Raw genomic sequence first — 24,896 nt, forward strand, 5'->3', positions numbered from 1 at the left:
GTTAGATTACTTGTTAGATATTACTGCATAGTCGGAACTTGAAGCACAAGCCTTTCGCTACACTCACATTAACACCTGCTAACAATGTGTATGTGACCAATAACATTTGATTTGTTTCTTTCAAAATTATGTCCGAACAATTGAATTTGCCACAGGTGAACTCCAATCAGGTTGTAGTGACATCTAGGATGATCAAAGGAAAGTGGATGCACCCGAGATCAATGTGGAGCATCAGAGCAAAGGAGTGTGAATAGTTATGTCAATTAGATATTTATAGATTTCATTTTCAATACATTTGCAAACATTTCCAAAAAACATGTTTTCACTTTGTTATTACGGGGTATTGTGTGTAGATGGTTGAGAAAAAAATATATTGAATCCATTTTGAATTCAGGCTGTAACACAAAATGTAGAATAAGTCAAGAGGTCTGAATGAATACTTTCTGAAGGTACTGTATATTTAAGCAATAAGGCACGAGGGGGTGTGGTATATGTGGACGAGGGGGTGTGGTATATGTGCACGAGGGGGTGTGGTATATGTGCACGAGGGGGTGTGGTATATGTGCACGAGGGGGTGTGGTATATGTGCACGAGGGGGTGTGGTATATGTGCACGAGGGGGTGTGGTATATGCCCAATATACAGCTACGGGCTGTTCCTACACACGACGCAATTGCTATTATAAACTGGTTACCAACGTAGTAGTAAAAATAATTGTTTTGTCATACCCATGGTATATGGTCTGATATACCACGGCTGTCAGCCAATCAGCATTCAGGGCTCGATCCACCCAGTTTATTATAGCCCTTTACTCCCTCTCACACACTGTTGTTGTGGAGTAACAACACACACTTCATGTTAAATTAAACACTTTATTAAAAAATATCACCACATTCATCAACATCCTATTATTAGTCCCCTGGGTCCTTCATGGGGGAGATCAACTGTGCTCTTCAGACAGGGACATCAGCTATTGCTGAGTAGGTGGTGAAAATTGAAACACTACTCTATTTCTAGCTTTCTCTTTCACACTCTCTCTCACACAATCACTCAGGTGTAGGGGTCAGCACATCCGAGTTGGGGGGTCAGGGTGAGAGGTCAGTGGACTATAGAGTTAAGGGGTTCAGCGCGGATGTTCCCCAGGTCCAGCGAAGAATCTGTGTCCTCGTCAATCTCCCCAATCACAGCTCTGCAAAATAGAGGAGAGCAGTTGGGCCTGGGTGTACTACTGTGTGTTGAAGTCTGACTGACTGACAACCCCCCCCAAAGTGGCCAGTTAAAGTGTTCATTCCCCTCACGGTTTCAGAAATGTTGTCGACACTCAGTCTCTTCACCAATCCAAGTGCATGATGGGGAGTGAACGGGCGCAGTGAGAGGGAGAGGTCATAAGGGGTTGTTTGGGTGAAAGGTGAGAGTTCCACCAGAGGTCGACATGATACTTACACGTTGTCTCCTCTGACGATGTATAGTCCCAGGACCACCTGCTCCACGCCCTGAGAGGAACTGAACACACGCTCATGACTCTCATCCAGAATCAGGTTGATGGTCTGGTCAAAGCCCTTCAGGGTGCCCTGAACACACACAGTCAGTTCAACGGTCCAATCAAAACAGTACACACAGATCAACGGTCCAATCAAAACAGAACACACACAATCAGATCAACAGTCCAATCAAAACAGTACACACAGATCAACGGTCCAATCAAAACAGTACACACAGATCAACAGTCCAATCAAAACAGTACACACAGATCAACAGTCCAATCAAAACAGTACACACAGATCAACGGTCCAATCAAAACAGTACACACAGATCAACGGTCCAATCAAAACAGTACACACAGATCAACGGTCCAATCAAAACAGTACACACAGATCAACGGTCCAATCAAGACAGTACACACAGTCAGATCAACGGTCCAATCAAGACAGTACACACAGTCAGATCAACGGTCCAATCAAAACAGTACACACACAGTCAGATCAACGGTCCAATCAAAACAGTACACGTACAGTCAGATCAACGGTCCAATCAAAACAGTACACACACAGTCAGATCAACGGTCCAATCAAAACAGTACACACACAGTCAGATCAACGGTCCAATCAAAACAGTACACACACAGTCAGATCAACGGTCCAATTAAAACAGTACACGCACAGTCAGATCAACGGTCCAATCAAAACAGTACACGTACAGTCAGATCAACGGTCCAATCAAAACAGTACACGCACAGTCAGATCAACGGTCCAATCAAAACAGTACACACACAATCAGATCAACTGTCCAATCAAAACAGTACACACAGTGAAATCAACGGTCCAATCAAGACAGTACACACAGATCAACAGTCCAATCAAAACAGTACACACACAGTCAGTTCAACGGTCCAATCAAAACAGCACACGCACAAAATCAGGTTTATGGTCCTGTCAAAACCATTCAGACACATACAGACACACAGATCTGGAGCCAAGTACGGCAGTGAAGTAGCTAGAGACATACCACTATCATCCGTCCGTCAGATGTAACGATGGCCACTGTACCTGAAACACAGCAGCTAAGGAAAACATTTGGGACACTATTTCCAACCTGGTCTCAGGGGTAGACGTAACATAGTAAATGTAAATCCATGACACTCGTAATTTGTATAAGTTACATTTCGTATGGTATGTATTCACTTGTGGATGTCCGTCCATCCATCCATGGGTGGCAGGTAGCCTAGTGGTTAGAGGCAGGTAGCCTAGTGGTTAGAGCGTTGGACTAGTAACCAAAAGGTTGAAAGATCGAATCCCCGAGCTGACAAGGTTAAAATCTGTCGTTCTGCCCCCAAACATTAGTTAACCCACTGTTCCTAGGCCGTCGTTGAAAATAAGAATTTGCTCTTAACTGACTTGCCTAGTTAAATAAAGGTAAAATTAACATTTTAAAAAGTACGAAACAATACTAATTCCAATTTGTTGTGGCTGACATTAGCTAGGCTTGGGGTTAAGGTTAACTAACACGCAAATTTGCTAAACAAATAGGAAGTAGTTGCAAAGTTGCTAAAACGCTTAAGTTGTCCGTGATGAGATTCTTACAGCTTTTGTGGCGTTACACGCCCAACCACCCTGCTTTACTTTCTACTTACTGAGTAACGTTCGCTCTTATAATACTAAACATAACATATATACTCATTGAGTGCCCAGGATTTACGTTTACTATATTACGTCTAGTCTATCACCTCGATCAGACCGTTTACTATATTACGTCTAGTCTATCACCTCGATCAGACCGTTTACTATATTACGTCTAGTCTATCACCTCGATCAGACCGTTTACTATATTACGTCTAGTCTATCACCTCGATCAGACCGTTTACTATATTACGTCTAGTCTATCACCTCGTTCAGACCCACAGCGTCAATGCGTTTTGGTGCATTCATTTCCAAAGAACCGCTGCCTTGCAACATTGCGTAGCAGTGGTTCATACGCTGAACAAAAACACAACATGTAAAGTGTTGGTCCCATGTTTTACGAGCTGAAATAAAAGATCCCAGAAATGTTCCATACACACAAAAAAGCCTATTTCCCTCAAATGTTTTGCACAAATTTGTTCACATCCCTGTTAGTGAGAATGTCTCTTTTGTCAAGATAATCCATCCACTGTACAGGATAGGCATATCAAGAAGCTGATTAAACAGCACGATCATTACACGGGTGCCCCTAAAAGGTCACCAAAATGTGCAGTTTTGTCACAACAAAGCCACAGATTTATCAAGTAGAGGGAGTGTGTAATTGGCATGCTGACTGCAGGAATATCCAACAGGGCTTTTGCCAGATAATTTAATGTTCATTTCTCTACCATAATGTCGTTTTAGAGAATTTGGCAGTACTTCTAACCACAGACCATGTGTATGGCGTGGTGTCGGTGAGTGGTTTGCTGATGTCAACGTTGTGAACAGAGGGCCCCACGGTGGCGGTGGGGTTATGGTATGGTGTTTGCTGATGTCAACGTTGTGAACAGAGGGCCCCCCACGGTGGCGGTGGGGTTATGGTATGGGCAGGCATAAGCTACGGCCAACGAACACAACTGCATTTTATCGATGGCAATTTGAATGCATAGAGATACCGTGACACAATCCTGAGGCCCATTGGTGTGCCATTCATCTTGTTTCAGCATGATAATGCCCCATGTCACAAGGACCTGTACACAATTCCTGGAAGCTGAAAACGGCCTACATTCTCAGACATGTCACCCATTGAGCATTTTATTTGATCTTTATTTAACAAGGCAAGTCAGTTAAGCGCAAATTCTTATTTTCAGAAGGCCTAGGAACAGTGGGTTAACTGCCTTGTTCAGGGGCAGAACGACAGATTTGAACCTTGTCAGCTCGGGGATTTGATCTTGCAACCTTTCTAGTCCAACACTCTAACCACTAGGCTACCTGACGCTCTAACCACTATCGAGGCACCCCAATCGAGGCATATGAGAACAGGCTGCTATTTCATGAGAAGCTGCACATGCAGCAATACTGTTGAGCTTGCATGACAAATCCATAGTTAGCTTGCTATTATAAACTTGGTGGTTCAAGCCCTGAATGCTGATTGGAAAGCCGTTGTATATCAGACAGTATACCACTGGTATGACACAACATGCATTTTTACTGTTCTAATTACATTTGTAAACAGTTTATAAGAGCAATAAGGCACCTCGGGGGTTTGTGGTATATTGCCAATATACCACAGCTAAGGGCTGTATTCAGGCACTCAGCTTTGAGTCGTGCTAAAGATCAGCCCATAGCCGTGGTCTATTGGCCATATACCACACCTCCTCGGGCCTTATTGCTTAAATAACACATTTGGATGAACATGTACCAATGTCTGGCTTCCAAAATCATTTGTATTATATTTTATCTAACTAGCGCACAGTTACATGTCATTCTACTAAAAAGCCATATGCGATGCTATTGCTAGCTTAAGCTCAATCTAGCAGGCCAAAGCACCCATGCATCAATAATCACGCGATTCATCAGCAAAAGTCCCATTCAGTGACTGTACCAGGATGACTTTAGTTGAAAGGATACGGTTGATGTAGCTCTCGAGGGCAGTCGACATGGTGACAACAAAAGACTCGTTCAAATCCGCCGGGTTTATTTGGAAAACACAAACGTAGCTCCACCGTAGATCACAAAATCGGCGTGCAGGCACAAACCGGAAACAGCATCAGACCAGACTAGATGATTGCAGACCCACTAATGATTTTGGTGTCCAGAAGATGGCGCCGAATCCACAGAAAATGAGTGTCGCGCCGTTCTTTATACCTCAGTGGTGTCGCCCTACCGATCCATGAGTTTACCAGACCGCCCTTTCTAGAGAAAATAGGCTTGTTCGACCTTGGATCATAATTAATTACTGATTATTATTTGTAGATCAGTCAGTCACCATTTACCCACAATGCATCATGGATTTGATGTTCTCCAGCCAAAGGGATCAGGGTTCTGGTCTTGAAGCATGGTTTCAACTGCTCCTACAGTTTTGCTTCGGTACTGCAGTTTAACTGACACCCGGCCCAGAAAAAAAAGTCAGATTAGAAAATGTATTAATAAGACACTTTAGTCATAAGCTTTGTGCACAAAACAGCCATTTCATTATTTGAATGATTTTCCCCCAGTGCTCACAGTTGAAGACAGTTGTCCTGTTGGAGAGCATCAACGTGATGTATAATTGGTCAATTGTGACTTGACTGATCTACAAATAATGAGTCGTTATTTATGATGCAAGGTGATTTGTAGATCAGTCAGTCAGCAGTCACCTGCAATATCAAACAAGTCCATTAACATGTTAATATTCATCCAATGTCTGCTGTTTTCGGATGATGTAATCGCTACTCCTTTTGCACATTGAGTGCGAGTGCACATGTGATGTTGGTCTGTATAAACCGGATAAAACCTGGTCATGAAGAATGTCAGTAGATTACCTTAAACAGTCAGACATATGGATGCAGTCTCTAGCGCTCATTATACCTCAGTGTCTCCAACACTGCTTCTGTTTCTATGGCATACTGCACCTGGGCAGGCTGCTGAGACCCATACTGCACCTGGGCAGGCTGCTAAGACCCATACTGCACCTGGGCAGGCTGCTGAGACCCATACTGCACCTGGGCAGGCTGCTTAGACCCATACTGCACCTGGGCAGGCTGCTAAGACCCATACTGCACCTGGGCAGGCTGCTAAGACCCATACTGCACCTGGGCAGGCTGCTGAGACTGCCTAAGACCCACTGCACCTGGGCAGGCTGCTGAGACCCATACTGCACCTGGGCAGGCTGCTGAGACCCATACTGCACCTGGGCAGGCTGCTGAGACCCATACTGCACCTGGGCAGGCTGCTGAGACCCATACTGCACCTGGGCAGGCTGCTGAAACCCATACTGCACCTGGGCAGGCTGCTGAGACCCATATTGCACCTGGGCAGGCTGCTGAAACCCATACTGCACCTGGGCAGGCTGCTGAGACCCATACTGTACCTGGGCAGGCTGCTGAGACCCATACTGCACCTGGGCAGGCTGCTGAGACCCATACTGCACCTGGGCAGGCTGCTGAGACCCATAATGCACCTGGGCAGGCTGCTGAGACCCATACTGCACCTGGGCAGGCTGCTGAGACCCATACTGCACCTGGGCAGGCTGCTGAGACCCATACTGCACCTGGGCAGGCTGCTGAGACCCATACTGCACCTGGGCAGGCTGCTGAGACCCATACTGCACCTGGGCAGGCTGCTGAGACACACTTGGCTCACTGGAGTGACTTACATTAGCATGAACGTACATGATTGGTTGTCAAAAAGGCAGTTACTTGACATAAATAACATTTTCGGGATTTAAACGTTTTTATTTCTCACTTCTTTACAAATGTATATGACATTAAATAAGGTAATGTGACAGACAGGGCTGTTGTTGTTATCAAATGCACTGGACTGCTTAAAACAGCAGTGTTAAGGTCTCCTATATCTGGTGTGGTTAAAGACAACAGTCCCTGTCAGGAAGTGAGAGGGGGACCTCCTGATATACCCATCCACACCATGTGGTACTACTACATCTCCTCCACAAGAAGACAGAAGTCTGTGCTGTCAGTCAATAGACAAATAATGTCATCTACATGAGCAGTTCATTTAAACACATCCTTCAGGCTCCAGTCGCGGTCTCTCCCCTGCGTTTAGACCAGGAGTGGTGAGTTGATATGGAACAGGTGCTGAGCTTGTAGACAGAGGATCGGCAAAGTAAACAAAACTGGGATTAAACGGGATGGGACAGTATTCAGGAATGACAGCGGTCTATTCCAGGTTTCTGGGATACGGTGTAGTTCATTGGTAGTGGTTGCTCTTTGCCAGCTGAAGCCCGTCCTAGCCTGGTCACAGATCTGTTAGTGCTGCCTTGCTCAACTCCTACGGCCAATCGGCGTCACAAAGACCATAGGAGTTGTCAAAAACACATCTGGGACCAGGCTACTGTTTTTCCTCCCATCTCCCCTCACTTTCCCGGCCAGGAGGCCCTGAGGTTGAGCAGGATGAGGACGTCGCAGGGGGCCAGGCGGTAGACCCCCACCTCGTTGAGGGCTGACGTAGGGCTGGGCTGCTTGCCCTCCGGGGTCCCTGGTTCCTCCTCGTCTTCCTCAGCCTGCCTCAGGACGTCTCGTAGAAGAAGAGCTGAGCCCACATTCAGACACAGGATGACACAGGCCTCCTTCACACTGAGAGAGGGAGACATGAACAATCATTTTTTAAATAGAAATTATTTGACAAGGAATTCAAGCAGGACATTTAATAACCTAAGGAACTACAAACAAACTGTAGGTCTCTTCTACAGATTATGGTCCAGTGGACAATGTTTTCAGGTGATATTGTCAGCAGAATTGCCATTGTATGTAATGGCCCACTCACTGTTTGAAGAAGTTCTCAGGCCTCTTGCAGTAGTGTCCAAACAGAGGGAAGAGGTTTCTTGTCATGTCGAATTGGAGCTGGGCTGCACCCCCCTCGTTGAAGTGGTTATACAGAATCACCTGAGGGAGACAGGTAGCAGGTCCATATGTTAATAGAGATGTGATTACCCCCCAAAAAACATTCTCTATTGCTTCATCCTATTTTCTTTCGTCTGTATTTTATCATTAGAATTAGTCAGGAGCCAATGTAGTTTTAATGTATTTGAGAACAGATGTGTCTAATGATGTGTGACAATCTAATTACCTTCTTTTAAGTCTCTCCAGACAGTAGTATCTGCGAAATCACTAAAAGTTCAAATATTTAATGAAGTCAACTATCTGATTAATTCCCATTGTAGCAGGTCAGCAGTGTGACTCACATTCTGGTAGAGGAAGAGGTCCAGCCTCTCAGCCAGGTCCTGCCAGCCCATCTGGAAGAGAGGCAGACACAGCATCTGCTGCAGCTGGAGCAGGTGGTCCCTGAGACAGAGCATCAGAGGACAGGCTAAACTGGACAGGGACATGGTGGCCTGGTCACACTGGGACGGCAGAGACAACCACCTGGGAGGACAAGGATACACCTTAGTGTCATTCTACTTTTGAACATTTTGTTCACTCCAACATTGTGTTGTTCAATTGGTTATATTGTGGCTGTAGGTGATGATCTGAGCTCAAGAAATCACATTTCATTCCTACTGTCCAGGTGTGTTACAGGACAAAGACATTTGTCACAAAGTGCTTACAATCAGCCTGGGCCTAAACACCAAGCAAAGCAAGGTGACAGTGGGTGCCTAGTGTTTAAAACTCCAAAGATAGGACTACATCTTGAGAGGAACTAGATTGAACAGAAAGAACCCTTCCTCTAAGAGAAGAGTGTCTCCACTGACCTGTCCCTGCAGTAGGGCTGGGCCTTCTTCTGTACGTCCCTCATGACAGCCTCCAGTAACCTGCCCAGCATGTCTCCTCTCAGCCTCTCCAGCAGCCCCAGGAGCCCCTCAAACAGAGACCCCTCCAGAGAGGCCAGACGGCCGGACTCAGTGACCCCCAGCGGCCCCAACAGCTCCTCCTCCCCCAGGGCCACAGCAGACTGCTGCAGCTGCAGGAAGAACTGAGGAAGAACAGTGGACAGAGAAAAGAACATTGAACAGCCTTGAAGAAGACCTCTGGAGCAGTGCAGTAAAAGGAGGGACCATACAGCAGAGTGAAGGTGTTAATATGTGGCTTTTTCTGTCCCCTTAACTACTTCTGAACAGACAACACATGTACAGTCAGACAGACAGACAGATTGACAGACAGACAGGCAGGCAGACTGACAGATTGACAGACAGACAGGCAGACAGACAGACAGATTGACAGACAGACAGTCAGGCAGACTGACAGATTGACAGACAGACAGGCAGGCAGACTGACAGATTGACAGACAGACAGGCAGGCAGGCAGGCAGAAAGGCAGGCAGACTGACTGACAGACAGACAGACAGACAGACAGACAGACAGACAGGCAGGCAGACAGACAGACAGACAGACAGGCAGGCAGGCAGGCAGGCAGAAAGGCAGGCAGACAGGCAGACAGGCAGGCAGGCAGGCAGGCAGACAGGCGGTCAGCATGTGCCAAAGCAGCAGCTACTCTTCCTGGGGTCCAGCAAAATGAAGGCAGTTTATACAACTGTAATACATTACAATACATTCAGATTTCACAACACACTGTGTGCCCTCAGGCCCCTACTCCACCATATGTATATATAGTGTGTGTGTGTGTATGTGTCTGTGCCAATGTGTGTGTTGCTTCACGGTCCCTGCTGTTCCATAATGTGTTTTTTTATCTGTTTTTAAATCTAATTGTACTGTTTGCGTCAGTTACCTGATGTGGAATAGAGTTCCATGTAGTCATGGCTCTATGTGGTACTGTGGAATAGAGTTCCATGTAGTCATGGCTCTATGTGGTACTGTGGAATAGAGTTCCATGTAGTCATGGCTCTATGTAGTACTGTGGAATAGAGTTCCATGTAGTCATGGCTCTATGTAGTACTGTGGAATAGAGTTCCATGTAGTCATGGCTCTATGTAGTACTGTGGAATAGAGTTCCATGTAGTCATGACTCTATGTAGTACTGTTGAATAGAGTTCCATGTAGTCATGACTCTATGTAGTACTGTTGAATAGAGTTCCATGTAGTCATGACTGTGGAATAGAGTTCATGTAGTCATGTAGTACTGTTGAATAGAGTTCCATGTAGTCATGACTCTATGTAGTACTGTTGAATAGAGTTCCATGTAGTCATGGCTCTATGGTACTGTGGAATAGAGTTCCATGTAGTCACTATGTGTACTGTGGAATAGAGTTCCATGTAGTCATGGCTCTATGTAGTACTGTTGAATAGAGTTCCATGTAGTCATGGCTCTATGGTACTGTGGAATAGAGTTCCATGTAGTCATGGCTCTATGTGTACTGTGAATAGAGTTCCATGTAGTCATGGTACTCCATGTAGTCATGGCTGTAGTACTGTTGAATAGAGTTCCATGTAGTGTATGTAGTACTGTTGAATAGAGTTCCATGTAGTCATGACTGTACTGTGAATAGAGTTCCATGTAGTCATGGCTCTATGTAGTACTGTTGAATAGAGTTCCATGTAGTCCTGTATGTGGTATGAATAGTTCCATGTAGTCATCTATGTAGTACTGTTGAATAGAGTTCCATGTAGTCATGGCTCTATGTAGTACTGTGGAATAGAGTTCCATGTAGTCATGGCTCTATGTAGTACTGTGGAATAGAGTTCCATGTAGTCATGGCTGTATGTAGTACTGTGGAATAGAGTTCCATGTAGTCATGGCTACTGTTGAATAGAGTTCCATGTAGTCATGGCTGTATGTAGTACTGTTGAATAGAGTTCCATGTAGTCATGGCTCTATGTGTACTGTGGAATAGAGTTCCATGTAGTCATGGCTCTATGTGGTACTGTGGAATAGAGTTCCATGTAGTCATGGCTACTGTGGAATAGAGTTCCATGTAGTCACTGTGTGGAATAGAGTTCCATGTAGTCATGGCTCTATGTAGTACTGTGGAATAGAGTTCCATGTAGTCATGGCTCTATGTAGTACTGTGGAATAGAGTTCCATGTAGTCATGACTCTATGTAGTACTGTGGAATAGAGTTCCATGTAGTCATGGCTCTATGTAGTACTGTGGAATAGAGTTCCATGTAGTCATGGCTCTATGTAGTACTGTGGAATAGAGTTCCATGTAGTCATGGCTCTATGTAGTACTGTGGAATAGAGTTCCATGTAGTCATGGCTCTATGTAGTACTGTGGAATAGAGTTCCATGTAGTCATGGCTCTATGTAGTACTGTTGAATAGAGTTCCATGTAGTCATGACTCTATGTAGTACTGTGGAATAGAGTTCCATGTAGTCATGGCTCTATGTAGTACTGTTGGAATAGTCAGTTCCATGTAGTTCCATAGGCTCTATGTAGTACTGTGGAATAGAGTTCCATGTAGTCATGACTCTATGTAGTACTGTGGAATAGAGTTCCATGTAGTCATGACTCTATGTAGTACTGTTGAATAGAGTTCCATGTAGTCATGACTCTATGTAGTACTGTGGAATAGAGTTCCATGTAGTCAGGGCTCTATGTGGTACTGTGGAATAGAGTTCCATGTAGTCATGGCTCTATGTAGTACTGTGTGCCTCACATAGTCTGTTCTGGACTTGGGGACTGTGAAGAGACCTCTTGTGGCTTGTCTTGTGGGGTATGTATGGGTGTCCGAGCTGTGTGCCAGTAGTTTAGACACACAGCTCGGTGCATTCAACATGTCAATACCTCTCATAAATAAAAGTAGTGATGAAGTCAATCTCTCCTCCACTTTCAGCCAGCAGAGACTGACATGCATATTATTAATATTAGCTCTCTGTGTACATCCAAGGGCCAGCCGTGCTGCCCTGTTCTGAGCCAATTGCAATTTTCCTGAGTCCTTTTTTGTGGCACCTGACCACACGACTGAACAGTAGTCAAGGTACGACAAAACTAGGGCCTGTAGGACCTGCCTTGTTTATAGTGTTGTTAAGAAGGTAGAAACTAGGGCCTGTAGGACCTGCCTTGTTGATAGTGTTGTTAAGAAGGTAGAAACTAGGGCCTGTAGGACCTGCCATGTTGATAGTGTTGTTAAGAAGGTAGAAACTAGGGCCTGTAGGACCTGCCTTGTTGATAGTGTTGTTAAGAAGGCAGAGCATCGCTTTATTATAGACAGACTTCTCCCCATCTTAGCTACTTCTGCATCAATATGTTTTGTATAGCAACAGCGTGATGACTCCGAGGGGCCACGTACCACGTTGTCTCCCCAGTCCCCCAGCACGGTGGAGATGTAGTTGGCAGCGTTGAGAATAGCACAGTATCTAGCGCCCAGCGGGTTACGGGACTCTTCCTTCATCACCTGGGTGAGGCGGATACGGAAGTCGTCCACCAACTCTCTCTGTAGCGCCAGGAAACGCAGCTGGGCACGAGGGCAGGGGAGGGCACGGTAGCGGTCTGGTAGGGGGAGTATTAGAGATTGAGGGGGAGAGAGAGGATAGAGGGAGGTGGAGGGGAGAGAAAGGGAAAGCAGAGAGAGGGAGGGAGAGAAGGGGAGAGAGATAGAGTGCAGTAAGTCAGAGGCTGCCCCAACAGCAGGTTGTCCCTCTATGACAAACAGAGGGATGAACAGTGACAACCAACAAGATAGACAGAGTGAGACGAGAGAGAGACAGAGAGAGAGAGAGAGAGGCAGAGAGAGAGAGGCAGAGAGAGGCAGAGAGAGAGAGAGGCAGAGAGAGAGGCAGAGAGAGACAGAGAGAGAGAGAGAGAGAGAGAGGCAGAGAGAGACAGAGAGAGAGAGAGAGAGAGAGAGAGGCAGAGAGAGAGAGAGGCAGAGAGAGAGAGAGGCAGAGAGAGAGGCAGGCAGAGAGAGAGGCAGAGAGAGAGAGAGAGGCAGAGAGAGACAGAGAGAGAGAGAGAGGCAGAGAGAGAGAGAGAGGCAGAGAGAGAGAGAGGCAGAGAGAGGCAGAGAGAGAGGCAGAGAGAGAGGCAGAGAGAGACAGAGAGAGAGAGAGAGAGGCAGAGAGAGACAGAGAGGCAGAGAGAGAGAGATAGAGAGGAAGAGAGAGAGCGAGAGAGAGAGAGAGGAAGAGAGAGAGAGAGGCAGAGAGAGAGAGAGAGGTAGAGAGAGGTAGAGAGAGAGAGTGATAAAGTAGTTAATAATCCTACCAGTGATGACCAGCAGTAAGGTCATGAAGGTCTCAGCGCAGTCTGGAGCCTTAAGTTCGTCCATGTCACTGATGTCTTTGTACTGGGAGCTCCAAGCCCCCTCAGCAGACAGCATGGCATCCACCTTCTCTATCGCCACTACAGAGAGACACACAGTTGGGATGAGCACACATCACACATTCACTAAATCACATACACTGATATAAACAGAGTCTAACAGAGAAATAAAATCCCACATAAAATCAATCTCTTTAGTCAGTCCCAAATGGCTTCCTACCCCTTCACTTCACCCAAACCCTTCAATGTTTGCAGATCTGTAAGGTAGAAGCGATATGGCGGAAGCTCTGCCAGTACACTGCTTATACCTATCCAGCCCCTTCAGATATGCGGAAATTGGAGGGTTAGGGCCAAGGGGAAAGAGTAGGGAACGATGAGAGATGCTCCACTGCTGCCTCTCTCACTCACTCTTCCTCTCCACAGTGAGCCACTTCTGCAGCACGACCTCCTCCAGCAGTACATGCAGCACTCCAGGCAGGGTGCTGGGGTAGGAGTGGGTGGTGCGCAGCTCCCTCTCAAACTGCAGGATCTCATCCACCAGGTGGCAGAAGAGAGAGTCGTCGTAGAGCAGCCGTGGAGCATCCAACGCTAGCTTCTCCTGGGCCAGGGTGAGTAGACCGCGACACAGCTCCACCTGGTGGGGACGTGAGGGATGACATGAGATACTTCAATAGCTATAACCATTATATTTTATTATATTAATATATATATGCTTATATCCTCTCATATGACTGTGGAACATCAAGAGCAGCTACGATTGACAGATGACTGCAATGGACTCAGCTTGACTTTCAGATTTGAATCTTGGGGGTGAACAAATACTTCAATGGCACATGAACTCAGGATTCTAGATGATCACATAGCTGATCCTCTAACCTTGGCGTTGGCGTTAGCTCCATTCCTGTCCAGAATGGGCTGGATCTTCTCCTCCATGAAGTTGGAGCTGTTACCCATCCACATCAGGACCTGGGTCAGGAACCACTCAGGCTGCATGGAGACGAGATGGAGGTTATTATTATTGTCAAAGTCTGTCTGTCTGTGTTTGAGACGTGCTCTCTCTGTGTGTGTGTGTGTGTGTGTGTGTGACATGCTCTGTGTGTGTGTGTGTGTGTGTGAGACATGCTCTCTGTGTGTGTGTGTGTGTGTGTGTGTGTGTGTGTGTGTGTGTGAGACATGCTCTCTGTGTGTGTGTGTGTGTGTGAGACATGCTCTCTGTGTGTGTGTGTGTGTGTGTGTGTGTGTGTGTGTGTGTGTGTGTGTGTGTGTGTGTGTGTGTGTGTGTGTGAGTGAGACATGCTCTGTGTGTGTGTGTGTGTGTGTGTGTGTGTGTGTGTGTGTGTGTGTGTGTGTGTGTGTGTGTGTGTGTGTGTGTGTGTGTGTGTGTTGCTCTAACCTTGTTGAGTGAATTGGTCTGACGGTTTCCAGTGAAGTGGTATCGAAACCTCTTGCTCAGAGGAAGCAACATGATCTGGACAGGAAGAGACAGGGGTGTCGTCGGGGGCAACCCTACACGGGACACAGAGGTTGGCTTCTCTGATATGAGATCATCACTGAGAAACAGGTTAAAGAAACCAGGTATTCATCTCAGTACAATATCAACATCAATATCAGTCAATATCTTAGGAAGTGTGTGGGGAACAGTATGTCTGTGGCTGGGAATGTATGAAGTATGAAGCTAGTGTATGAAGAAGTGTGCAGAGTGGAAATAATGCACTGTGTCTATAACCTAGTAGTGTCTATAACCCAGTCCTGTCTATAACCCAGTAGTGTGTATAACCCAGTCCTGTCTATAACCCAGTCCTGTCTATAACCCAGTCCTGTCTATAACCCAGTAGTGTGTATAACCGAGTCCTGTCTATAACCCAGTAGTGTGTATAACCCAGTCCTGTCTATAACCCAGTAGTGTGTATAACCCAGTCCTGTCTATAACCCAGTAGTGTGTATAACCGAGTCCTGTCTATAACCCAGTAGTGTGTATAACCCAGTCCTGTCTATAACCCAGTCCTGTCTATAACCCAGTCCTGTCTATAACCCAGTATTGTGTATAACCCAGTCCTGTCTATAACCCAGTAGTGTGTATAACCCAGTCCTGTCTATAACCCAGTCCTGTCTATAACCCAGTCCTGTCTATAACCCAGTCCTGTCTACAACCCAGTCCTGTCTACCACCCAGTCCTGTCTATAACCTAGTAGTGTCTATAACCCAGTCCTGTCTATAACCCAGTCCTGTCTACAACCCAGTCCTGTCTACCACCCAGTCCTGTCTATAACCTAGTAGTGTCTACAACCCAGTCCTGTCTACCACCCAGTCCTGTCTATAACCTAGTAGTGTCTATAACCCAGTCCTGTCTATAACCCAGTCCTGTCTATAACCCAGTCCTGTCTACAACCCAGTCCTGTCTATAACCCAGTCCTGTCTATAACCCAGTAGTGTCTATAACCCAGTAGTGTCTATAACCCAGTAGTGTCTATAACCCAGTCCTGTCTACAACCCAGTCCTGTCTATAACCCAGTCCTGTCTACAACCTAGTAGTGTCTATAACGCAGTCGTGTGTATAACCTAGTAGTGTCTATAACCCAGTCCTGTCTATAACCCAGTAGTGTCTATAACCCAGTCCTGTCTATAACCCAGTCCTGTCTATAACCCAGTCCTGCCTATAACCCAGTAGTGTCTATAACCTAGTAGTGTCTATAACCCAGTCCTGTCTATAACCCAGTAGTGTCTATAACCTAGTAGTGTCTATAACCCAGTCCTGTCTATAACCCAGTCCTGTCTACAACCCAGTCCTGCCTATAACCCAGTAGTGTCTATAACCTAGTAGTGTCTATAATCCAGTCCTGTCTATAACCCAGTCCTGTCTATAACCCAGTAGTGTCTATAACCCAGTCCTGTCTATAACCCAGTCCTGTCTATAACCCAGTCCTGTCTATAACCCAGTAGTGTGTATAACCTAGTAGTGTCTATAACCCAGTCCTGTCTACAACCCAGTCCTGCCTATAACCCAGTAGTGTATATAACCTAGTAGTGTCTATAACCCAGTCCTGTCTACAACCTAGTAGTGTCTATAACCTAGTAGTGTCTAGAACCCAGTCCTGTCTATAACCCAGTAGTGTCTATAACCCAGTCCTGTCCACAACCCAGTCCTGTCTATAACCTAGTAGTGTCTATTACCCAGTCCTGTCTACAACCCAGTCCTGTCTACAACCCAGTCCTGTCTATAACCCAGTCCTGTCTATAACCCAGTAGTGTCTATAACCTACTAGTGTCTATAACCTAGTAGTGTCTACAACCCAGTCCTGTCTATAACCTAGTAGTGTCTATAAACCAGTCCTGTCTACAACCCAGTCCTGTCTACAACCCAGTCCTGTCTACAACCCAGTCCTGTCTATAACCCAGTAGTGTGTATAACCCAGTCCTGTCTATAACCCAGTCCTGTCTATAACCCAGTCCTGTCTATAACCCAGTCCTGTCTACAACCCAGTCCTGTCTACCACCCAGTCCTGTCTATAACCTAGTAGTGTCTATAACCCAGTCCTGTCTATAACCCAGTCCTGTCTACAACCCAGTCCTGTCTACCACCCAGTCCTGTCTATAACCTAGTAGTGTCTACAACCCAGTCCTGTCTACCACCCAGTCCTGTCTATAACCTAGTAGTGTCTATAACCCAGTCCTGTCTATAACCCAGTCCTGTCTATAACCCAGTCCTGTCTATAACCCAGTCCTGTCTATAACCCAGTCCTGTCTATAACCCAGTAGTGTCTATAACCCAGTAGTGTCTATAACCCAGTAGTGTCTATAACCCAGTCCTGTCTACAACCCAGTCCTGTCTATAACCCAGTCCTGTCTACAACCTAGTAGTGTCTATAACGCAGTCGTGTGTATAACCTAGTAGTGTCTATAACCCAGTCCTGTCTATAACCCAGTAGTGTCTATAACCCAGTCCTGTCTATAACCCAGTCCTGTCTATAACCCAGTAGTGTCTATAACCTAGTAGTGTCTATAACCCAGTCCTGTCTATAACCCAGTAGTGTCTATAACCCAGTCCTGTCTATAACCCAGTCCTGCCTATAACCCAGTCGTGTGTATAACCTAGTAGTGTCTATAACCCAGTCCTGTCTATAACCCAGTAGTGTCTATAACCCAGTCCTGTCTATAACCCAGTCCTGCCTATAACCCAGTAGTGTCTATAACCTAGTAGTGTCTATAACCCAGTCCTGTCTATAACCCAGTAGTGTCTATAACCTAGTAGTGTCTATAACCCAGTCCTGTCTATAACCCAGTCCTGTCTACAACCCAGTCCTGCCTATAACCCAGTAGTGTCTATAACCTAGTAGTGTCTATAATCCAGTCCTGTCTATAACCCAGTCCTGTCTATAACCCAGTAGTGTCTATAACCCAGTCCTGTCTATAACCCAGTCCTGTCTATAACCCAGTCCTGTCTATAACCCAGTAGTGTGTATAACCTAGTAGTGTCTATAACCCAGTCCTGTCTACAACCCAGTCCTGCCTATAACCCAGTAGTGTATATAACCTAGTAGTGTCTATAACCCAGTCCTGTCTACAACCTAGTAGTGTCTATAACCTAGTAGTGTCTATAACCCAGTCCTGTCCACAACCCAGTCCTGTCTACAACCCAGTCCTGTCTATAACCCAGTCCTGTCTATAACCCAGTAGTGTCTATAACCTACTAGTGTCTATAACCTAGTAGTGTCTACAACCCAGTCCTGTCTATAACCTAGTAGTGTCTATAAACCAGTCCTGTCTACAACCCAGTCCTGTCTACAACCCAGTCCTGTCTACAACCCAGTCCTGTCTATAACCCAGTCCTGTCTATAACCCAGTAGTGTCTATAACCTACTAGTGTCTATAACCTACTAGTGTCTATAGTGTGTCTATAACCTACTAGTGTCTATAACCTACTAGTGTCTATAACCTACTAGTGTCTATAACCCAGTCCTGTCTATAACCTAGTAGTGTCTATAACCCAGTCCTGTCTATAACCCAGTCCTGTCTATAACCCAGTCCTGTCTATAACCCAGTCCTGTCTATAACCCAGTCCTGTCTATAACCTAGTAGTGTCTATAACCCAGTCCTGTCTATAACCCAGTCCTGTCTACCACCCAGTCCTGTCTATAACCCAGTCCTGTCTATAACCCAGTCCTGTCTATAACCCAGTCCTGTCTATAACCTAGTAGTGTCTATAACCCAGTCCTGTCTACCACCCAGTCCTGTCTATAACCCAGTCCTGTCTATAACCCAGTCCTGTCTATAACCTAGTAGTGTCTATAACCCAGTAGTGTCTATAACCCAGTCCTGTCTATAACCCAGTCCTGTCTATAACCCAGTAGTGTGTATAACCTAGTAGTGTCTATAACCCAGTCCTGTCTACAACCCAGTCCTGCCTATAACCCAGTAGTGTCTATAACCTAGTAGTGTCTATAACCCAGTCCTGTCTACAACCTAGTAGTGTCTATAACCTAGTAGTGTCTAGAACCCAGTCCTGTCTATAACCCAGTAGTGTCTATAACCCAGTCCTGTCCACAACCCAGTCCTGTCTATAACCTAGTAGTGTCTATTACCCAGTCCTGTCTACAACCCAGTCCTGTCTACAACCCAGTCCTGTCTATAACCCAGTCCTGTCTATAACCCAGTAGTGTCTATAACCTACTAGTGTCTATAACCTAGTAGTGTCTACAACCCAGTCCTGTCTATAACCTAGTAGTGTCTATAACCCAGTCCTGTCTACAACCCAGTCCTGTCTACAACCCAGTCCTGTCTATAACCCAGTCCTGTCTATAACCCAGTAGTGTCTATAACCTACTAGTGTCTATAACCTACTAGTGTCTATAACCCAGTCCTGTCTATAACCTAGTAGTGTCTATAACCCAGTCCTGTCTATAACCCAGTCCTGTCTATAACCCAGTCCTGTCTATAACCCAGTCCTGTCTATAACCCAGTCCTGTCTATAACCCAGTCCTGTCTATAACCTAGTAGTGTCTATAACCCAGTCCTGTCTATAACCCAGTCCTGTCTACCACCCAGTCCTGTCTATAACCCAGTCCTGTCTATAACCCAGTCCTGTCTATAACCCAGTCCTGTCTATAACCTAGTAGTGTCTATAACCCAGTCCTGTCTACCACCCAGTCCTGTCTATAACCCAGTCCTGTCTATAACCCAGTCCTGTCTATAACCTAGTAGTGTCTATAACCCAGTCCTGTCTATAACCCAGTCCTGTCTATAACCCAGTCCTGTCTATAACCTAGTAGTGTCTATAACACAGTCCTGTTTATAACCTAGTCCTGTCTATAACCTAGTAGTGTCTATAACCTAGTCCTGTCTATAACCTAGTAGTGTCTATAACCCAGTCCTGTCTATAACCCAGTCCTGTCTATAACCCAGTCCTGTCTATAACCCAGTCCTGTCTATAACCTAGTAGTGTCTATAACCCAGTCCTGTCTATAACCCAGTTCTGTCTATAACCCAGTCCTGTCTATAACCCAGTCCTGTCTATAACCTAGTAGTGTCTATAACCCAGTCCTGTCTATAACCCAGTCCTGTCTACCACCCAGTCCTGTCTATAACCCAGTCCTGTCTATAACCCAGTCCTGTCTATAACCCAGTCCTGTCTATAACCTAGTAGTGTCTATAACCCAGTCCTGTCTACCACCCAGTCCTGTCTATAACCCAGTCCTGTCTATAACCCAGTCCTGTCTATAACCTAGTAGTGTCTATAACCCAGTCCTGTCTATAACCCAGTCCTGTCTATAACCCAGTCCTGTCTATAACCTAGTAGTGTCTATAACACAGTCCTGTCTATAACCTAGTCCTGTCTATAACCTAGCAGTGTCTATAACCTAGTCCTGTCTATAACCTAGTAGTGTCTATAACCCAGTCCTGTCTATAACCCAGTCCTGTCTATAACCCAGTCCTGTCTATAACCTAGTCCTGTCTATAACCTAGTCCTGTCTATAACCTAGTAGTGTCTATAACCCAGTCCTGTCTATAACCCAGTCCTGTCTATAACCCAGTCCTGTCTATAACCCAGTAGTGTCTATAACCCAGTCCTGTCTATAACCCAGTCCTGTCTATAACCTAGTAGTGTCTATAACCTAGTAGTGTCTATAACCCAGTCCTGTCTATAACCCAGTCCTGTCTATAACCCAGCCCTGTCTATAACCTAGTAGTGTCTATAACCTAGTAGTGTCTATAACCCAGTCCTGTCTACAACCCAGTCCTGCCTATAACCCAGTAGTGTCTATAACCCAGTAGTGTCTATAACCCAGTAGTGTCTATAACCCAGTCCTGTCTACAACCCAGTCCTGTCTATAACCCAGTCCTGTCTACAACCTAGTAGTGTCTATAACGCAGTCGTGTGTATAACCTAGTAGTGTCTATAACCCAGTCCTGTCTATAACCCAGTAGTGTCTATAACCCAGTCCTGTCTATAACCCAGTCCTGCCTATAACCCAGTAGTGTCTATAACCTAGTAGTGTCTATAACCCAGTCCTGTCTATAACCCAGTAGTGTCTATAACCTAGTAGTGTCTATAACCCAGTCCTGTCTATAACCCAGTCCTGTCTACAACCCAGTCCTGCCTATAACCCAGTAGTGTCTATAACCTAGTAGTGTCTATAATCCAGTCCTGTCTATAACCCAGTCCTGTCTATAACCCAGTAGTGTCTATAACCCAGTCCTGTCTATAACCCAGTCCTGTCTATAACCCAGTAGTGTGTATAACCTAGTAGTGTCTATAACCCAGTCCTGTCTACAACCCAGTCCTGCCTATAACCCAGTAGTGTCTATAACCTAGTAGTGTCTATAACCCAGTCCTGTCTACAACCCAGTCCTGTCTATAACCTAGTAGTGTCTATAACCTAGTAGTGTCTATAACCCAGTCCTGTCTATAACCCAGTCCTGTCTATAACGCAGTCGTGTGTATAACCTAGTAGTGTCTATAACCCAGTCCTGTCTATAACCCAGTCCTGTCTACCACCCAGTCCTGTCTATAACCCAGTCCTGTCTATAACCCAGTCCTGTCTATAACACAGTCGTGTGTATAACCTAGTAGTGTCTATAACCCAGTCCTGTCTATAACCCAGTCCTGTCTATAACCCAGTCCTGTCTATAACCCAGTAGTGTCTATAACCCAGTCCTGTCTACCACCCAGTCCTGTCTATAACCAAGTCCTGTCTATAACCCAGTAGTGTCTACAACCCAGTCCTGTCTATAACCCAAACCCAGTCCTGTCTATAACCCAGTCCTGTCTACCACCCAGTCCTGTCTATAACCCAGTCCTGTCTATAACCCAGTAGTGTCTATAACCCAGTCCTGTCTATAACCCAGTCCTGTCTATAACCCAGTCCTGTCTATAACCCAGTAGTGTCTATAACCCAGTCCTGTCTATAACCTAGTAGTGTCTATAACCCAGTCCTGTCTACCACCCAGTCCTGTCTATAACCCAGTCCTGTCTATAACCCAGTCCTGTCTATAACCCAGTCCTGTCTATAACCCAAACCCAGTCCTGTCTATAACCCAGTCCTGTCTATAACCCAGTCCTGTCTATAACCCAGTCCTGTCTATAACCCAGTCCTGTCTATAACCCAAACCCAGTCCTGTCTATAACCCAGTCCTGTCTATAACCTAGCAGTGTCTACAACCCAGTCCGGTCTATAACCCAGTCCTGTCTATAACCCAGTCCTGTCTATAACCTAGTCCTGTCTATAACCCAGTCCTGTCTATAACCCAGTCCTGTCTATAACCCAGTCGTCTATAACCCAGTCCTGTCTATAACCCAGTCCTGTCTATAACCCAGTCCTGTCTATAACCCTATAATCCAGTCCTGTCTATAACCCAGTCCTGTCTACCACCCAGTCCTGTCTACCACCCAGTCCTGTCTATAACCCAGTCCTGTCTATAACCCAGTCCTGTCTATAACCTAGTAGTGTCTATAACCCAGTCCTGTCTATAACCCAGTCCTGTCTACCACCCAGTCCTGTCTATAACCCAGTCCTGTCTATAACCCAGTAGTGTCTATAACCCAGTCCTGTCTATAACCCAGTCCTGTCTATAACCCAGTAGTGTCTATAACCCAGTCCTGTCTACCACCCAGTCCTGTCTATAACCCAGTCCTGTCTACCACCCAGTCCTGTCTATAACCCAGTCCTGTCTATAACCCAGTAGTGTCTATAACCCAGTCCTGTCTATAACCTAGTAGTGTCTATAACCCAGTCCTGTCTATAACCCAGTCCTGTCTACCACCCAGTCCTGTCTACCACCCAGTCCTGTCTATAACCCAGTCCTGTCTATAACCCAGTCCTGTCTATAACCCAGTCCTGTCTATAACCCAGTCCTGTCTATAACCCAGTCCTGTCTATAACCCTTTAGTGTGTATAACCTAGTAGTGTCTATAACCCAGTCCTGTCTACAACCCAGTCCTGTCTATAACCTAGTAGTGTCTAGAACAGCGTGCGTATAACCTAGTAGTGTCTATAACAGCGTATGTATAACAGACGATAATGCTAGTGTGTATGTCTTCGACTCTGATAACACTATATTAGGGTGAAGGATACGAGGTCTGTAGAGACAGGAGCTGGGCCACCAGTAGCTCCAGCTGGCTGTGGAGCTCCTGAGCGTTGGCAGGGGGGGAGAGAGACTGGGTGGGAGGAGAGATGAACGGCCAGTGGAGCTGGATCAGCAACTCCTCAAAATCACTGCCAGACAGAGGAGGAGGAGGAGTTACAAATCACATTCAGGTCTGAGGTAGCTTGACTTTGGATCATCATAATAACTGTGAATCACCAAGCCCAGTCCTGGAGAGCTACCTTGTGTCTCTTACTTGTTCTGGCCCAACACAAATACACCTGGTCAACTAATAATTTAGACTGAATTAGATGGGTTAGTGCCAGACTGGAACAAAGGCCTGCATGGCCAGTTGCTCTCCAGGACCAGGGTTTCTGACCACTGATCTAAACAGAGATCCTAATAACTAGCACAGAGTTCTCCATGGCCAGTCCTTCTGCTCCGGCCCGGCCCGCTAACACAACACACTGCCTGCCCTGTCTGACCCACTCAGACACACATACCCAGCCAGTCTGTCCTTAATGATCTTGTGCCAGAAGCATAGTGTCTCTCTGAGGAAGGCCTGGAGATGAGAGCAGCCAGACTGCTTTAGGCCCACATCTAGACTGGCCATGCTGCCCACCGCCACCACTGCCTCCCATATACTGTTGGTGATCAGACACTGCTGGATGCTGTCACTGTGGGAGGAGAGAACGGCAGTTAGCGGAACAACTTAACATACAGTAGGATACCATTTTGTGTGTGTGTGTGTATTCCAATCAGGATCCTATCTTTGAATAGTGTCAAATATATTGTCCAACTGCAAGAAGATGAACATATATTGTCCAACTGCAAGAAGAAGAAGAAGAAAATAATAATACTGTTGCTCACCTGAGTTCTTCAATGCGTGACAGACACTGCAGGTATTTCATGTGTTTCTCTGTGTTGTCCAGCTGTTCCAGGGTCCGTCCCAGGCTGTCTGCCCAGGGCTGGGCGCCCTGCAGGTGCTGTATCAGGGTGTTGGACAGGACCCTCTCCCGCTGGAGCAAACCTTCCAGAGACACACGGGACTCCTCGGCAGCAGACAGCGCTGCTGACACCCGCAGCGGCACCGAACTGGACACCGTCAGAACCTGAGAAGGTGGGTGGAGGAAGACCTGTCAGCAAGGGAATGCACGCCCTTAAACTAGCTAGCAAAGGTTAGCTATAGATCATGTTTGTATTACTTACATTAACTAGCAAGGGGCAGAATAATACTCGCATTATTAACGATTCTATTATTTTTTATGCAATAATTGATACAGCATTGAAAGCTTGCTAACTACCTGCTCCTCCAGCAACTTGTTTTCCGCTGTCAGTTTCTCCAGGAGCGCGCTAACTTTCTTCAGCGACTTCAGATCCACTCCGATTTCTTTCTCTATCAATTCGACAACGTAGTCGGGGAGTGCTCCCTCCCCCGATTCTGTTTCGGAGTCTTCATCATTTGTCGATATAGGGCTTTGTAGATCAGATTCATTACTTTGGCCGTTTTGCTGCTCTGCAGAGGGCGCCGCCATCTTTCTTCTGTGTCTCTTCCACGTCAACAGCACGCAGATGTAAACACAGCACCGAACACAGCCGTCACCGTCTATACACCCCCTCTAGTGGTGACAGTTAGTACTGCGGGGCCTGTCACGGGTAAACACTTGGGACATTTCCAACTCCAACACAATCCACGCTTTCTTCCCTCCTCCATTCATTGGTTCATGTAACCAGTGATATCATAAGTGGAGTGGTGATAGCTTCAGACAATTTACCGTTGATGTGTTATTTCAGTGATAACTAATGTGAATTAGGAAGGATGTTTCCAAAACAAGACCCTCTTCAGTGTTGAGTGTCATGTTGACAATCAAGACTTCACAGGAAACAACTGGATATACTGTATGTGCTCAGTTATGTAGTTGTTGAACTAATCTGTCACCCAGAAAGGAACAGTTACTCTCCAGCATCTTATTCTGTCCTATTCTACTGTATCTACTCAGTTATGTAGTTGTTGAACTAATCTGTTACCCAGAACGGAACAGTTACTCTCCAGCATCTTATTCTGTCCT

At 46.0% G+C, this 24,896-nt stretch overlaps 2 protein-coding genes across 2 annotated transcripts; both read right to left on the bottom strand.

The window, feature by feature from the left end:
- Nucleotides 1-857: 857 nt before the first annotated feature.
- lsm8 (LSM8 homolog, U6 small nuclear RNA associated) lies at nt 858-5,212 on the bottom strand. Its single transcript, XM_065021345.1, has 4 exons — nt 5,066-5,212; nt 2,505-2,545; nt 1,443-1,570; nt 858-1,188 (listed from the first exon to the last, which is right to left on the bottom strand). The coding sequence occupies exons 1-4, from the start codon at nt 5,094-5,096 to the stop codon at nt 1,098-1,100; spliced, it is 291 nt and encodes a 96-aa protein (XP_064877417.1). The 5' UTR covers nt 5,097-5,212; the 3' UTR covers nt 858-1,097.
- A 1,637-nt stretch (nt 5,213-6,849) lies between these two features.
- On the bottom strand, nt 6,850-24,399 carry rint1 (RAD50 interactor 1). Its single transcript, XM_065021346.1, has 13 exons — nt 24,132-24,399; nt 23,698-23,939; nt 23,331-23,504; nt 22,818-22,958; nt 14,642-14,798; nt 14,125-14,235; nt 13,657-13,882; nt 13,192-13,329; nt 12,278-12,477; nt 8,844-9,064; nt 8,337-8,517; nt 7,919-8,037; nt 6,850-7,728 (listed from the first exon to the last, which is right to left on the bottom strand). The coding sequence occupies exons 1-13, from the start codon at nt 24,360-24,362 to the stop codon at nt 7,509-7,511; spliced, it is 2,361 nt and encodes a 786-aa protein (XP_064877418.1). The 5' UTR covers nt 24,363-24,399; the 3' UTR covers nt 6,850-7,508.
- Nucleotides 24,400-24,896: the final 497 nt, after the last annotated feature.

The sequence above is a fragment of the Oncorhynchus nerka genome, linkage group LG8 (genome assembly GCF_034236695.1).
Source record: "Oncorhynchus nerka isolate Pitt River linkage group LG8, Oner_Uvic_2.0, whole genome shotgun sequence".
NCBI lineage: Eukaryota > Metazoa > Chordata > Actinopteri > Salmoniformes > Salmonidae > Oncorhynchus > Oncorhynchus nerka.